Raw genomic sequence first — 16004 nt, 5'->3', positions numbered from 1 at the left:
CCCACTCCCAACCCCAAGATCAGGTCCCCCAGTCCTTCCCATTCCTTTGTAATCATGGGGATGAAGGTTGGGGTGGAAGGAAGAAGGAAATTCCTACAGGAAGAGGGGGCTGGGGGCTCGGACTCCCGGGTCTGAAGAGGGAGGAGGGGGCCCAGACTCCTGGGTCAGACGGAGGAGAGGGTGGGGGAAGGGGGTCCTGGGTCTGAGGGTGGATGACACTGGGACCTGAAGCAGGAGGAAGGTGGGCTTCATGAGAAGTGTCCCAGATTCAAGATTTTGGGGGTCGAGAAGAGAGGACATGGGGATGTCCGGGGCGGGAGGGGGTAGGGGCCGGGCCGCAGTAACAAAGGCCTCTCCCTCCCACAAGTAACCCCCTCGGCCCCGCCCACCCTGCCCCCCGCCCTCCCTGATTGGTCGGTCCTCCTGCCCGTCAGCGCCGCCCCCCTCCCCGGGTCTGCAGCAGCTCAGGCCGCCTCGTCGCGCCCCCCCAGCCCCTTCCCCCCGCCCCCGCCGCCCCCCCGGGCCGGTGCAGCCTCTGGCGGGGTCCCCCTCCCCCTCCCCCTCTCCCCCCAAGGCCTCGCGCGCCCCGGGACGGCCCCCCCTTCCCCCTCCCCCTCCGCGCCGCCGCTGCCGCGATGCCCCCCCCTGCGCCCGGGGCCCGGCTCCGGCTCCTCGCCGCCGCCGCCCTGGCCGGCTTGGCCGTCATCAGCCGAGGTACCGCAGCGCCGGGGGCGGGGGGCTCGGCCGGGACACCGGGGTTCCGGGCCGGGACTGGGGGCGTGGGGGAGCTGCATCCGCGGACGGTGAAGAGGAGGTCCCCCTGGACGCCGAGGTCCGGGCCCGGGAGCGAGGGCTGCATCCCCGGGCTGGGAGCACGGGGGTCTTCGGATGACTGCATCCTTGCCCGAGGGGTGAGCCTGGGCCTGGAGGCGGAGGTCTGCTCCTCCGGGTCGGCCGGAGGGTCGCGGACACCTGGCCCTGGCCTGGGGGCGGAGTGCGCAGCGCCGGGTCAAGGAGGGGGACCCAACGCGAAAGTCAGGGTCCCGGGCAGGGTCTCCGAACTGAGTTGGGGTGCAGGGGTAGGGGGGTGCGCCGTCGGCGCTTTCTCTCTGCGTGGAGAGGGTCCCTCAGGGGGGTCCTGGCCTGAAGGCTGAGGAAGGCGTTTGTGGGCAAAAGAGGGGGGATGGGGTCTTCCCAGGGTCAGTATGAGGAGGAGGCAGGGCTGTCCAGAGACCTCAGCCCCAGGGCCTGGGAAAAAAGGGGCGGTGGTCTGGTCTCCTAGCTGGGAAGAGGCTAAAATCCCCCAGCTGGGTCCTGTAGGTTGGGGGAAGCGTTGGTATTTAGGGAGTTGCAGTTATAGGGGGGAGATGAGAAACCAGAAAGATGGGGTGCTGGGTTGAGGACTCAGCTGTGGGGAGCTCTGGCTAAATACCTGGGTTTCCCAGGGCTGGACCCAGGATGAGAGAGCAGATTGAGAAGGAAGGGAAAGGCTAACATGGGGTCAAAGGGTGAAAGTCAGCCCTCCCAGTGGGGGAGGGAGCTCGGGCCTGGAATGTGGAGCAGAAAGGAGAGAGTGCAAAGTGGGGCTCAGGGAGCGCAGCAGGTGGTCCCCAAACAGAGGAAGTGTTGCTGGACCTTGTGTCTCCCCAGTGGGGGCTGCAGCCCATGTGGTCCAGGAGATGCCCCCTGAAGTGGGGAGGGGTGAACAAGGAGGCAGGAGGCCAGGAACAGGTTAATTCAGTGCTTCTGGAGGATTCCCCTGGGTCCTGCCTCTAAACAAGGGGCACAGAGCCAGGGACACACAGTTGGGGACAACCTAGAGCCCCAGCATTCTCAGTGAGGCGGCAGCCCTTGGCCCCCCTGCCACACACACAGGGTCAGGCACAGCCACATAAACAGGGTCACTGAGTCCAACTAGGAGCACGCCTGCAGCCTCCCATGGTCACACCAACACCGCTTCACCTTCCCCACTTCAGGCAGGCAGGTCAGAGGTCAGACAGCACGCAGGACAGGATGCAGGGCCTGGGCCCCAGCAGATCCCAGCGCCTGAACCTTCCTGGTGCTGACTGTCTGAGCGCTCCTTTATATGACTGGTCTGACTCACTGTCTGACTTTCTGACTGCCTGCCTGCGTCTCTTCGTCTCTGTCACTTGTCTCTTTGTGTCTCTCTCCTCAGCGTCTCAGCCATTTCCGGAGACTCCCTGGCTCTGGGTGACATTCCCTGTGTCTGTGTCTCTGGATCTCTGTCTCACCATCCCTGCTGGGCTCAGCACAATTTCACATCTGTCCTTGCCTGCCTCTGGAAATGCTTCCCATTACCACCCCACATGTGTCTCTGTCCCTTCCCGCCTCTCACGCGAGTCTTGGTCCTCATTTGCTTTTGGGCACTCACATCCTCTCTTAGTCACTGACACCTCTCATTTTTCTCCCTGTCCTTTCCTTGTCTCTCACCTTCTCCCTCTCTTCCTCTCATTCCCTTCCACTCCCTTCACCTCCCCCTACCCTTTCTGTTGTTTCACTCTCAAGATAACTTCCTGCTTTCCACTTTTCAGGACACCAGACCTCCTGGTGTTCGCACACCCGGGGCTGGGAGCTTAGTGGAGGCAGCTGCTGACCTAGGTCACTGCTTTCCCACCACTGGGCTTAAGCTTCCCCATCTGAGAACTGGGGGCATTGGGCTTGGGGCCTGGTGAGCTGAGACAGGACCAGGAGGCAGAAAGGCAGCCCCACCTGCCTGTCCACCCACTGACGGTCGGGGATCCCTGAGATAGAGCTCATGAGAGATACACAAAATTGCTGCTTCTCTCTTGTTTTCCGACCATGGGAGGAACGCATGCAGGTTACCACTCCTCTACAGCATATCCCCCCAACTAGTCTCCTTCCTCAGCCTTCTCTCACTTAGACCAAGCTGGACTCACAGAATTCCACATTTGTAAGGGCTTGGTTTGTGTGTTGATACTTTTCTCAAGATAGAAACAAAATAAATCCATTTCTTTGCAAGTGGCTTTTTTCTAGGTCTCTGGCATCCATAGATATTGTTCTACCTTTAATTTTTTTTTTCCTACGGGGCAGTTCCTGAGCGCAACTGCTTACTGGATGGACGAGGCAGGGTGGACCCAGGTCCACCAGTTCGTCTGGACTCTGGTCTCAGCCTCATCTGTTCACTTAGCACATACTTACCAAGCACAATCTCTGTTCCCGGCACTGGGGGTCAACACATACATGGACAGATGAAGTCACTGCCGTCATGGAGCTTAAATCCTAGTGGGATGGAGAGAGATAAAAAAAAAAAATTCTAAAAACAAGACTGCAAGTAAATAGGTAATTTTGGAGAGTGACTCAAAGAAAATTAGGGATCAGCTGGTATGCAAAGCGAGCTCAGGTGTCTCTGGGCAGGGAAAGTGCAGTTCAGATTGAAAGAAGCAGAAGTCAGCCTTTAAAAGACCCCCCCCCCAGGGAAAAGCAGAAGCAAAGGCCGTGAGGTGAGAACCAGGGGGAGTTTCCAGGGCTCTTGGCTCAGTGTTCAAACTCCAGGCATCAGTGATGCAACAGCCTCTGGACTTCCAAGGTCAGCAATGAGACCGAGGGGCCCAGGGCTCCAGGGCAGCCGTGAGGCCAGGTCCCACCCCTCAGAGCCACTTACCCTCTCCCAACATGTCGCCACACCCCCTCGGGCTGTCCACGCTCCGTCACTGTCTCACACACACTCCTGGGCCTCAGGTTCCCAACTGTGGGTTCCAGGACTGTGGAATTTAAGCATCCCCTCATTGGAGGGTCCCAGTTTGCCTAAGTTCCTTCCAGTGGTGACAGGAGGTTCTTATCTCCAACTGAAGGTCACCCAGCTTGTTAGAAATCTCCTTCTCTCTCAAGACGGGAGAACTCACCTACCTACATACAACCTTCACCCTTTGATTTATCAAAAAGACTCAAGGGCTGCAAGTTTGGACCTGCAGAGACCAAGTCATCCCTGGACCCCCAGACAGGCTGGCACCTGCCCCGTAACAGTGTCCCCCGTGCAGCTGTTGGCCGGCACTTAATCAACAGGCTCTGTATTGACCTGTTATTTGAATGACCTCATTTCATCCTCCCCCCACAACCAGATGAAAAATGCACGATGATTGTCCCTGTTTATGGGTAGGGAAACTGAATCCCAGGGAGGCAAGCCAACTTGTGTGACACAGGAGCAGAGCTGGGGCTTGAACCTGGGCAGCCCAGTTCCTCAGTCCGTTCTTTCAGGCGCCGGCTTATGCTGGCGTCGGAGCAGACGCTGACGGAGCATCTGTAATATTGCCGCGAACTCAGGGGTGGGTGCTGGGCAGAGAGCAACTTACAACCCAGATGCCCCCTGCCCTTCCCTTCTGGCATCCAGTCCCCAGGAGACTGACCTCGAACCAAGGATAGTAGTAGATGTTTCTTAAAAAAGAAGGTGCTCTTTGGAACAGCTGGTATTTATTGGGCTCTTTCTGCATGCTAAGCACTGAGCTAAACATTTTGCTAGCATTTTCTTGTGGAATCCCTCACAAAACCCTCAGAGGGAAGAACAGATGGGGGAACTAAGACTCAGACTGGTGGTGGTGGTGTGTGGGGTAGGTTACCTAGCCAGGAAATGGATCTCCTAGCTCAGGCTCCTCAGGGCTTCTTATCCAACTGCTAGAGACCATCTATTCCTCTACGAACATGTCCCTGCTCTGAGCTGAGCCCAGCTCTGAGGAACACAGCCAAGGTTTGGGCCCTCGAGAAATTCCTGGCCAGGTGGGGGACACTGCCAAAGCTGAGTCAGAGTGTACCCATTAGAGAGAGTGGAGATCCTCTGCCTTAAACAGTTAAGGAGGTCCTCCTGGAGGAGGGAGCATTTGAGTTTGGGTCTTGGAAGAATGAATAAGAGTTCAAAAATTGGAGAAACATGGTATAGGCATCCATATACATATATATATGTGGAGATATTATATATATTCACTCACTTAACAAATACTTCCCAAGACCTTCTAGGACCAGTTCTCATGCTGGGGACACAGACCTGTGTCAGACCCCAGCTCTGCCCTCAAGAAAGTTGAGACTGCTCTCAGCCAAACCCCGAGCTGGGCATGCTGCGGATGCAGAGATGGTCTGCCCCAAGTTCTGCCTTAGAGGAGCAGAGTTAGGAGACAATTGACCCTGATCTAAGGTGCCCTGGGCTTATATGCACCATCTCTCCCAACAGAAGCCCCACTATACTAGGTCCCTAAAGTAGGAGAAGCATTTTGTGGGGAACTTTGAGACAGACAGATAGACAGAGCTGGGTACCACACTCACTAAGGGAGACAAGGCAGGAGAGTGACACCAGGGCCCCCGACACCAAGTGAGGGGTCAGACTCTGTCCTGGTGGCAGTAAGGGGCCGCAGGAGGGGCCAGGAAGTTCTGTGAGTTGTAAGGACCTCTCTGGCAAGGGGTTTTTGTCTGTGTGTATTTCTGTCTGCTGGGACATTCGGTTAGGGTCCTGGATGCTGGTGTGGGGCCCACTTCTCACCCCTGCCCCCTAGTTTGTGGGCCCAGCTCCTGTGGTGGTTCCTGGCTGGAGTCCAGGGCTGAGCCCAGGCGCTCTGGGTTCCTTGAAGCTTGAGCAGCACCTTGGACAGCTCCCTCTTTAACCCCAGGCTGATGCCCCTCCATGCTGGGATGGTAGCAGTCCCAAGGGCGTGTCCCCCTAGGGGACATTTAGCAATGACCCCGGAGGCATTTTTGGTTGTCACCACTGTGCGATGGGAGGACTTGTTGGCTTCTAGAGGGTCAAGGCCAGGAGTGCTGTCTCACACACTCCACTGCGCAGGATGGCTGCACGATGAAGAATCCTGCAGCCCCAAACGCCAGAGGTGCCACGGTGGAAGAGCCCTGGCTCAGGACGTGTGTGACCGAGACTATGACAAATCCTGTGGGGCGTACAAGGGCTCTCGCGTGTGTGTTTGTGTGTGTGTGTGTGTGTGTGTGTGTGTATGGACATGGTCGTGTGTGATCTGATTGTAGGTGACATCGTGACTGTGTGCATCTGATTCTTGGCCCAGAGCGGCCCTTTGTATTTCAGAGGCTGTGACGATGTAACTGTGTCACTGCACATAAGCACAAAATTCCAGAGTCCCGGTGAGGATGAGCGTGGCCCTCGGGCTGGAGGCGTCAGGGCGGTGATGAGGCCAGCATGTGTGAGGGCGCGTCTGTACGTGAAGATGGCCCCTGGGCGAGGCTGTGACTGTGTGCAGATTCTGCACCTGCATGTGGAGGCTACTGGTGTCAGTGTAACCGTGTTGTACTGTACACAGTGGGGTGACTGCGGATGCAGCACTGCTTGGCCTGCAGCCGCCCCTCTGGCCTGACCATGACAACAGGAGTGCTCCTGAGAGGGACTTGTCTTTTCTAACTGACCTTCTGGGTGCGTGTCCCGGACTGTGTTGTCACCCTGAGCACCTGTAGCCTGTCCCTCTGAGCAGGGCCATTTGTGTGACAGAGTGTGGGGCCGTTTCCTGGCCTGGCGTTGGCTCTGTGTGTCTTTCCTGGGCCCTGGTGGCTGTGTGCGTCTGTTCCCTGACTGCCTCCTACTGTCACTAGGGCTGTGTGTGGCACTGTCCACTCTACACAGCTGGGGAGGGCCAGACCTTTCCTCCACCCAGGAGTGACTGGGGGAGGCCAGGGTGAGGGGCTGCCCACTGCCTGGGCTCTGCCCCAGCCCTGTCCTGAGGGGCTGCTGATGGAGAGGGCCCTCGGGAGTCATTGGGGCGGCACGGGCAATTAATTCATCAGATTAATTAGCTCTTCATCCCGGGGCAGGGCAAGGCCCTCCCTCCCCAGGCGTCCAAGGTCATCCGGCCTTCTCCTCTTCCCAGACTGGTGCATCTCCATCCGGCTGCCTCCGCTCGCCCAGCCCCCACTCCCTGGCTCCCGTCCAGCCTGCTGGCCACCATCCACAGAGAGATGAATGGGTGGGGGTGGGAACCCTGCTGGGCAATGGGGCTGCAAGCCGCGCTTGAGTGCGTGGGCAGGCGTGGGCCTGTGCCCGCGAGAGCGTGCCCGGGGCGCGTGGGCACACAGATGTGTCTGCGTAGGCCCGTGTGTCTGCAAATGTTGGTTGCATATGTATATGTGTCTGTGTGTATATGTGTACTCATGCGCCTGAATATGTGTATGTGCCCATGTCCATCTGTGTTTATGTTTGTGGCATATGTGTATGTGTATGTTTGCCTGTGTCTATGCATTCTTGAATCTGTGCGTGTGTGTGTCTTCACTGTGAAGGTGTGTGTCTTGCATACATGTGTGTTTGTGTGCTACAACTCGGGTGTGGTTTCAGTGTCTGGAGGTGTGTAGGCTTGTGTGTCGCAGTCTGTGTCAGTGTGGGCTCATGGGGTGATACGTGTTGCATGTCTTTGAGTGTGTCTGCTGTGTGTGTTTCTGGAAACATCAATGAATATGTGTGTGGGTGGATGCAGAGATTGTGTGAGAGGGCACGCACATGTGTGCATGTGTATGCGTGTGCTGAGGGCCCCTCCCCAGCCCCGGCCCCACTGTGCTGAGCTGGCCCTCCCATCCACAGGGCTGCTGTCCCAGAGCCTGGAGTTCAGCTCTCCCGCCGACAACTACACCGTGTGCGAAGGTGACAATGCCACACTCAGGTACAGGGATCGGAAGACATCTTTGGGACTGCAGCCCTGCCCTCTCACTTTCCCTGGGAAAAACAGTCCTGACCTGGGGCACAGATCATTCCCCTCAGTCAGGAGAGGCTGTTAGGAGTACAGATGGACTCTGGGCCACAATGTCCGTCAGTCAAATGGGCAGAAAAAGTCACCACTGTCAGTTGTGGTGGGGATTCAAGGGTCTAAGAGACACCCCAAGCTGAGAGAACACAGCACACTGTGACTGCTGAATGAGTGAGAGCCAGACCAGCAATTCCCTGGGTCTCCACCTGTGCCCACTCTGGGGTCCTGCCCCCTCTCCCTGGGTCTCTGTCTTCCCCTCTCCCTAGATCTCTGTCCTCCTCTCTGTGGGCTTCTGTCCCCCTTTCTCTGGGCCCCTGTCCCCTCTCTCTGGGTCCCTGTACCTCTCTCCCTGGGCCCCTGTTACCCCCTCTCTGGGTCCCTGTCACTGGCACTCTGGGTCTGTGTCCCTCATTTTTATACATTTCTGTCCCTCTCTTCCAGAGTGCTAGTCCTCCTCTTTTCGGGTCTCTGGTACACAACAATCACTCCATACACAACTTTCCCTCCTGGGGCCCAGTTTACTTACCTGTAAGGTCGTAAAGCCACAGTCACCTCTGGCTCACAGTACTGCAGTGGGATCTGGAGATGCAGTGCCCTCCCCACCCCAAGCCCCTGAGACGGAAGAACCTGGAAGGCCAGGCTGGGGTGGGGGATAGAATAACCTTTCTCCCCTCTTTGTCCCGGGCAGCTGCTTCATTGATGAGCACGTGACCCGCGTAGCCTGGCTGAACCGCTCCAACATCCTGTATGCCGGCAACGACCGCTGGACGAGTGACCCACGGGTGCGGCTGCTCATCAACACGCCCGAGGAGTTCTCCATCCTCATCACCCAGGTCGGGCTGGGCGACGAAGGCCTCTACACCTGCTCCTTCCAGACCCGCCACCAGCCGTACACCACTCAGGTCTACCTCATTGTGCATGGTGAGCCCGCGTGGGTGGGACGGGGCGCTGGCCGGCGAGGGCACGGAGGGGGGGTTTGATCCTTGGTCAGCCCACGTGGAAGGCAGACACCTTGAGGATTCCAGTCAAGAGGAGAAAAGGACGGTCACATAGATAGTGACCCTTTAGCCTGTTAGCTTCTAAGGCAGGAGAGAGCTACAGGGTGAGGGGTATGCTCACAGGAAGCCCACATTCATTGGCTCAACCCCGTTTCCTGAGCACCCACAATGTGCAGGCATTGCGCCGGACCCTGGGGATAGAGAAGGAGCCGATCGAGCTGTTCCCACTCCTTTGGCAATGACTTTCTAAGGAGAGGTGGCTTTCTCAGACATACTGTCTGAGCTGAGACCTTCAGCCTGGTGCAGAGCTGGAACTGGGGAAGGACCAACAGCATGTGCCAGGGCCCAGGGGGGAATTAGTCAGGTGTGCAGAGGCCAGTCAGAATCCATGGTGGGAGGACAGGGGCTGGAGAGATGGTGGGGGGGGCATGAATCTGCCTCAGGTGGCATCAGAACTGGCCTGGGGCAGGGAGCACTTCGAGAGAAGGGAACCTAGACATAGGGACAGCCTAGTGGGCCAGGACAAGGCTGACTCCAGAGCCAGACCACCTGGGTTCCAACCCCAGCACCACCACAGCCGGAGCAGGTGAGGTGGTCCCGGATGCCTCACATGCATCCAGTCTGAGACGTCATTGATTGGAAAGGGCACCTTTATCGTGTGCTCTGCTGGAAAAGGGAAAATCCCTGCCAATTACACTCTGGCATTTGATTAGAGACATGATCAAATGGGGTTAAAAATAACCCACACGTGTCAGAATTGATGAACATAGCCACATCTACCCCAGAGGGTGGCAGTGAGGGCTCAATGAGTTAATTTTTATAAAACACCAAGAACAGGATTTCCACACAGTAAGCACCATACGAGTATTTGTTAATTAGTTAATTTAAAAAATAATAATAACAAATAAAAATAGAGGTGGAGGAGAGAAATTCAGGACATGAGATAGAAAAAATAGGTTAGGATGAAGGCAGAGAGAGAGAGACTGAGAAAGAGTGAGAAAGACCAAAGCTAGGCAGGAAGCCAGACCCAGAGGCAAGGGAGAAACACAGAAATCTTACGGAAAAACACAGAATGTCAGCTGGACGCCCGGGTCTGAGGGGGGAGGGGCTGGGGTCCCGGACTCCCAGGTCTTGGAAGCCCCTATCCAGCCCCTCACTGACCTGTCCCCCCGTCCACAGTCCCCGCCCGCATTGTGAACATCTCCTCACCCGTGACGGTGAACGAGGGCGGCAATGTGAACCTGCTTTGCCTGGCTGTTGGGCGGCCAGAGCCCACAGTCACCTGGAGGCAGCTCCGAGGTGAGGACCACCCCCCTGGCCCAAAGCCCCTTTCCCTACCTCACAGTTTGGGCCCCTTGTTTCCCCATACCCCTAGCTAAATTCCCAGAGCCCCCTTTTCCCCACTCCTGATCCCCCTAACCTTTGTGATGACTTGACTTCCCCCTCCCACCCCAACACCATGTTATCCCTGGCAGACCTCAGATCCTTACAGCCTTCACCCCTTGTCATACTAGGCAGAAGCCACTTCCTCACAATCTCCCACTAGACCCCAGCTGTGCCCCCCACCCCAACCTGTCCCTAATAGTGTCTTCCCCACCAGCCACAGGATTCTCCTGGACTCAGTCAGATCCCTGCCGCTATGGCCTGAGCCAGGTTACAGCCAGTGGCCCCGCCCACATTCCCGCCTCCTGGCCACATCACTACATCTCTGCGGGACGCTCCAGCCCAGCAGTTCTCAAAGTGTGGTCCCCAAAATGGCAGCATCAGCATCACCTGAGAACTTACCAGAAAAGCGCATTCTGGGGCCCACCCCAGACTGGATGGCTAGAGATCAGCCCCCTCCCGCCACCACCACCAACACGTTTTAACAAGCCCGTTAGGTGACTCCGATGGTGGAGTTGGGAAACACTGCCCTAGGCTACCCTGAATGTCACTTCCCAGATCTTGACATCTCACACCAACCATTTTACCTGGATCTCCACCACTACTTCCCAGACGCCTAGATCCTCATTCACTGGGTCTTTGGGGACCAATGGCGCCAATCACTGGATCACCTGAGACCCCAGAACCCAATAACTAGGTCTCAGATCCCTGATCCTCCCCCACTGGGTCATCTGAACCCCACAATCCTGTTCTGAGATCCTGGCATCCCAGATGCCCCAAGTTCCAAAGGGTCTTATGAGCCCAGATCTGTTATAAGACCCTGTGTATCCACGTTATTGATTCCAATCACCAGGTCCAGATCCTCGGAAACCCAAGAGCTAGATCCTAGAACTCAGGACCCTCCCCCCCCGCCCCGTTGGGTCTGTATTTCCTGGATCTTTCTGAGCCCTGAGGTCCTAGAATCCTCCCCACTGGGTCCTCTGAGCCCCATAATCTGAGTCATGTGCTACCAGATCCCTGGATCTCCTGTACCTCCAAATTCTAGGACCCTCCCCACTAGGTTCTAATTACTAAGTCCTGATCCTCACCCCCTGCTCTACCATTAGCAGGAGATCCCAGTGCCACACCCTGCCCCTCCCCAACCCTCCCACAAGCCCCCCTCCCATTGACCCGGGCACTCCAGGCCCTGTAGTGCCTGCCCCGCTGATGTGTGTCCGTGTTGTGCCCGTGTTGTCCCGTGTTAAGTGTTTGTGTCCGGCCCCACCCCCTCCCCTTCCCAACCTCCACAGATGGCTTCACCTCTGAGGGCGAGATCCTTGAGATCTCCGACATCCAGCGTGGCCAGGCTGGGGAATATGAATGCGTAACTCACAACGGGGTCAACTCAGCACCTGACAGCCGCCGCGTGCTGGTCACAGTCAACTGTAAGCCCCCTGGAAGTGGGCAGGAAAGGGGGGACAGGGCTTGGGTCCCTAGATAACAAGGGTCTGAGGGAGGAGAAGGTAGGGGACTTGGGCTCTGAGGGAAAAAGGGGGAGGGGGCTGGGCGCAGGATTGCTTAGGCCCACCTGGCTGGGGAAATTCTCTGACTCTCATCTGTCACCAGACCCTCCAACCATCACGGACGTGACCAGTGCCCGCACAGCCGTGGGCCGGGCTGCCCTCTTGCGCTGCGAAGCCATGGCGGTGCCCCCTGCGGACTTCCAGTGGTACAAGGATGACAGACTGTGAGGACAGCACCAGGGCCGACTGTGGGAGGGGGGTGGTCCCTGCTACCTTGGGCTTGGATAGGTTCTTGCAAGGAAGGTGGCATATAGTCTAGGTCCCAGGAACCGGGAGGGGGGTTTCTAGTTTTTTGGTGATGGGGTCTGCTGGGCCCCAGAGTGAGACTGTCGGGACCCACTGTAAGCCTGGGTCCTACGATGATGATTGCTTGAGCTCAATCTCCTTGAACTATTCAGGGAGTCAAGGGTCGATGCTGAGATTCTGTGGGAAAGCTTTAAGGGACCACCAGGGCAGGGTCCAGCAGGGTCTGGGAGCCCCAAGAGACAGGGGGCACACACCCGGAGACTCCAGTGTCCCTGAGGAGCAGGGGTGCCTGGAGAGGGGTCGGGATCCTTGGGGAGCTAGACACAGAGGGTGTATGTGGGGGTGTGGGGGGTTGTGCGCGCGCGCTCCTGTCTCTGGGGAATTTGGAAACCTGAGAGCCGAGGACCTGTCCCTGACCCGCATCCCCGGCAGGCTGAGCAGCGGCACGGCGGAGGGGCTGAAGGTGCAAACGGAGCGCACCCGCTCGATGCTACTCTTCGCCAACGTGAGCGCCCGACATTACGGCAACTACACGTGTCGCGCCGCCAACCGGCTCGGAGCTTCCAGCGCCTCCATGCGGCTCTTGCGTGCGTCTGAGCGCCGGTGGGCGGGCGGGCGGGGCGGGGCGGAGCCTGGGCGGCGTGGGCGAGGTCGTGGTAGAGTGGGCGGGGCCCAAGCGGTGGCGACGCTGGGACCGCCCCCAGGCTCACCCCAAAGTTAGAAAAGAGGCAGACATTGGGACTCAAGCAATCTGATTGAACAAGAAATCAATCCCTTCAGTGATGATCGACTCACTGAGTACGCTGGGGACAAAGAACTTACGGCCTAGTAGTAGAGAAAAGCAATAAAAAAGTAGACATAAAATGAAAAGCAATCACATTTACACATGAAAAAGCAAGTAATAATAATAATAGGATTGGAGATGGTAGCGTTAGATGAACTCATCAGGGAAAGCTTCCTGGAGTGGGTAACAGTGGAACTGAGCCCTGAGTGCTAAGAATCAGCCAACCCAGCCCAGGTCTGCGGGAAGAGCTTTGCAGGCAGAGGAACAGCAAATGCAAAGTCATAGCGGGAGGCCAGCATGACCTGAGCAGAGGGGTCATGGAGCCCGAGGTTGGTTAGTCTCCTGGGCCATAGTAAAGATTTTAAATTTTATTCTGTAGGGCTAGGCCACTGGAAGCTATGAAGCAAGGGAGTGAGAGGTGGTTGATGCTTTTCAAAAGATCACTTTCACTATATTTTGAGAGATGGGCTGTGAGGGGCGCCAAATAGGGGCAAGAAGACCAGAGAGGAGGCTACTGCAGTCATCCAGGCTTGGAGGGGGGGGGGGGGGAGGCGGGGCGATGTGCGGCACAAACTGTCTGTATGAGGGAGATGTTTTGGAAGTGGAAGGAAGAGAAAGGTGGAAGCCAGGTGATTCCCAAGTTGGCTTAAGCAGCTGGGTGGATCGCGATGTAGTATTGAAGTATAAATGGAAAAAACAGTGGGGTGTGGGGCATGGAAGTATCCAGTCTGGGGGAGCAAAAGTCAAGAATGAGGGTCAAATACTCCACCAGATGCTGAGACTCAAAACAGCCAAGAAAGCAGGCACGCAATGTGAAAAGTTACAATGACCTGTGGAGAGGTAGCCTCAAATGAGAGCCTCAGGGACCCCGCAGAGACAGGCACCTGGGCAAGACACACATGGGTCTCCTCCTCCTAGCTTCCTCCTGTGACCCTCTCTCTTTCCCCAGGCCCAGGATCCCTGGAGAACTCAGCCCCGAGACCCCCAGGACCCCTGACCCTCCTCTCTGCCCTGGGTTGGCTGTGGTGGATGATGTAGGAAGAACCCAGTGCAGCTCGCCTCCCCCTGAGGGGGTCTGAGACCAAGAGCAAGAGAAAAAGGGGGAGCAAGCGGCGTGGGTCTCGAAGGGATGGAAGAGCTCTCGGCCACTGAGGAAGAAGAAAGGAGAAGGAGGAAGAGGAGGAAGAAAGATCTTTAGAGAACCCATCACTGTGAGGGATAACGCAAAATTATGCATCTTTCTACAGCCATTCTCGCCACCGTTCACGTTTCCAATTGTGACCCACCCCCGCCACCCCCAGCCCTCTCTTAGCTCAGGCTGTCAACTGGATCGCATGTGTGTAGTGGGTGTGTGTGCTTGTGAGCCTGCACGTGTGTATGTGTGTGTCGGGGGGAGTGGGAGGGCAGGGTGGGGAAGGGAGCTGCACTCTTCCCTCCCAAACACCCCACGCGCACTGCCCCAACCCTGCTGCCTCTCCCCTAAGGCTGGAGGTAGGTATGGGGGCTTCAAGTTAGAAGCTCTGAGGGGAGGTTTATCTCCTGCTTTCCCAATATATGCACGTATACCACCCCTCCCCTCTCTGCTGAAAAGGTGTCTCCTGGGCTGGCTGGAGCGGGGCGGGTGTCACACTCACCTGTCAAGTTGTCATTCAGCCTTTGTGAGCAAGTGGGGCATCTCCATCTGGGCTCTGGGTCCCCCTGCTGCCAACCACCAACTGCCTGTAGCCAGAGGCCCATCACTGGCTCAGCAGCCTGAGACCATCCCACTTTCCCTGTCCCCCCTCCCCTGGACTTTCTGGCCCCCTCCTGGGCCGATCGGTGCTTCCATCCAACTGTCAGGCTGGTGTCTGTGGTCACCTGTCTGTCTCAGTGCATTGCCCTACCCAACCCCCACTCCCTCTGGCCACCTGCAGTGCCAACCAGCTGCCCTCAGCGTCCCTGCAGCCGGCCCACATCTGTGGGTTTGCTGGTCTACTACTCCCTGGCCTCTCCACCAACTGTACCTCCCAAAGGCTGACCTGACCCCGCGTGCGTGCGTGCGCGCGCGCGCGCGCGCACACACACACACACACACACACACACACACACACCAGCGACTGACCAGCAATAGCCCCCTGGCTTCAGCTGTCCTGGAGCCAGCGACCAGCTGTCATTCCTCCAAGAGTGGGCAATGTTGTCGGGAAGGAGTACTTAGAGGCTGTAGCCTCTCTCCAATTGTAGGAATACCCCACCCTGGCACACCACATCATGCAAAGTGGGGAAGAGAGGCCTCACCCAGGTATCTCGAGCCCAGACCAAGATGCCAAGTCACCAGCTGCGACTCCCGGGAGACCCTCTATAAACACCCACCTTGAACCACACCACCCAGCGCTTGTGGGGGAAGAGGGCAGAGCAGGGGCAGGGAGGCAAGGGGCAGTGACTGTACCTCAGACAGGGGCGTGGGCCCCATCCCACATTGTCTTCCATTCCCAGGGTCCAGGGGATGGGGATGGGAGGGGGAGGGAGACAAGGGAGGGGGTGGGGGGCCCTGGGGGCGTGTGTTCCGATTCATGGGGAGTGTTGAGACCACCACACCAATAAACGCCTTTTTCCAAAGTCTGCCTGTGGGTATCAATAAGGATTTGGGTACACAGAGGACAAAGGTCATGGTCATCATTGGTGCCTCCTCAGCAGCATCCCCATTGTCTCCTTTCTCTTTGGTGGATTTGGAACTGAGCCAGTGCAGAGGCGGCCCCTGATTGGCTTAAGCCACTGGGAGAGACTGAATACCAGGGCATATGGATTCACAAGAAGAGATGGTGTTCCATTGGATAATGTGACTCAACGACGTGAAGTCTGGACCTACGTAGTTGCTTTTCTCCATCATAGGGAGAGATCTTGGGTCTGTAGGAACAGCAACGGTGGGGAAGGCAGGATGTAGAGACTGAGAATGATAGAAACACTATGGAATGCAGAGTGGATAGAGAGAAACTGAGCCAATGATAACATCATTGGAGCTACTGGATCAAAACTCACCTGGCGCCTGTCTTTACTTATACAGTCAAAGTCCCCTGTATAAGTCAATTTGTGTTAGGTCTTATGTCTCTGGAAATCAAAAAGGAAACAACAATTCTAACTGGTTTAAAAGAGATACAGAGGGTCCAGGTACCCAGGACTCCAGCCCTTGACTCTTTAAAAATGATCCAAGAACTCTATTTCTGAAAGGCCTCTTTCACCTCTATCTTTAACCAGAATGCCTCTACTCCCTTTCTTTCCCTGAGGTGGATGTTGGTTGCCTATGCTTTAGTTATTTGTTTCCTCTTTTTTTTTGCTT

General features: G+C 56.9%; 1 protein-coding gene across 1 annotated transcript; it reads left to right on the top strand.

The window, feature by feature from the left end:
* Window positions 1–616: 616 nt before the first annotated feature.
* Window positions 617–13779, top strand: IGLON5 (IgLON family member 5). Its single transcript, XM_066271347.1, has 8 exons — window positions 617–714; window positions 7556–7634; window positions 8407–8639; window positions 9896–10015; window positions 11389–11523; window positions 11705–11825; window positions 12340–12494; window positions 13641–13779. The coding sequence occupies exons 1-8, from the start codon at window positions 636–638 to the stop codon at window positions 13727–13729; spliced, it is 1011 nt and encodes a 336-aa protein (XP_066127444.1). The 5' UTR covers window positions 617–635; the 3' UTR covers window positions 13730–13779.
* Window positions 13780–16004: the final 2225 nt, after the last annotated feature.

The sequence above is a fragment of the Saccopteryx bilineata genome, chromosome 3, assembly GCF_036850765.1.
Source record: "Saccopteryx bilineata isolate mSacBil1 chromosome 3, mSacBil1_pri_phased_curated, whole genome shotgun sequence".
Lineage (NCBI taxonomy): Eukaryota > Metazoa > Chordata > Mammalia > Chiroptera > Emballonuridae > Saccopteryx > Saccopteryx bilineata.
This window is presented reverse-complemented; position numbering and strand designations above follow the sequence as displayed.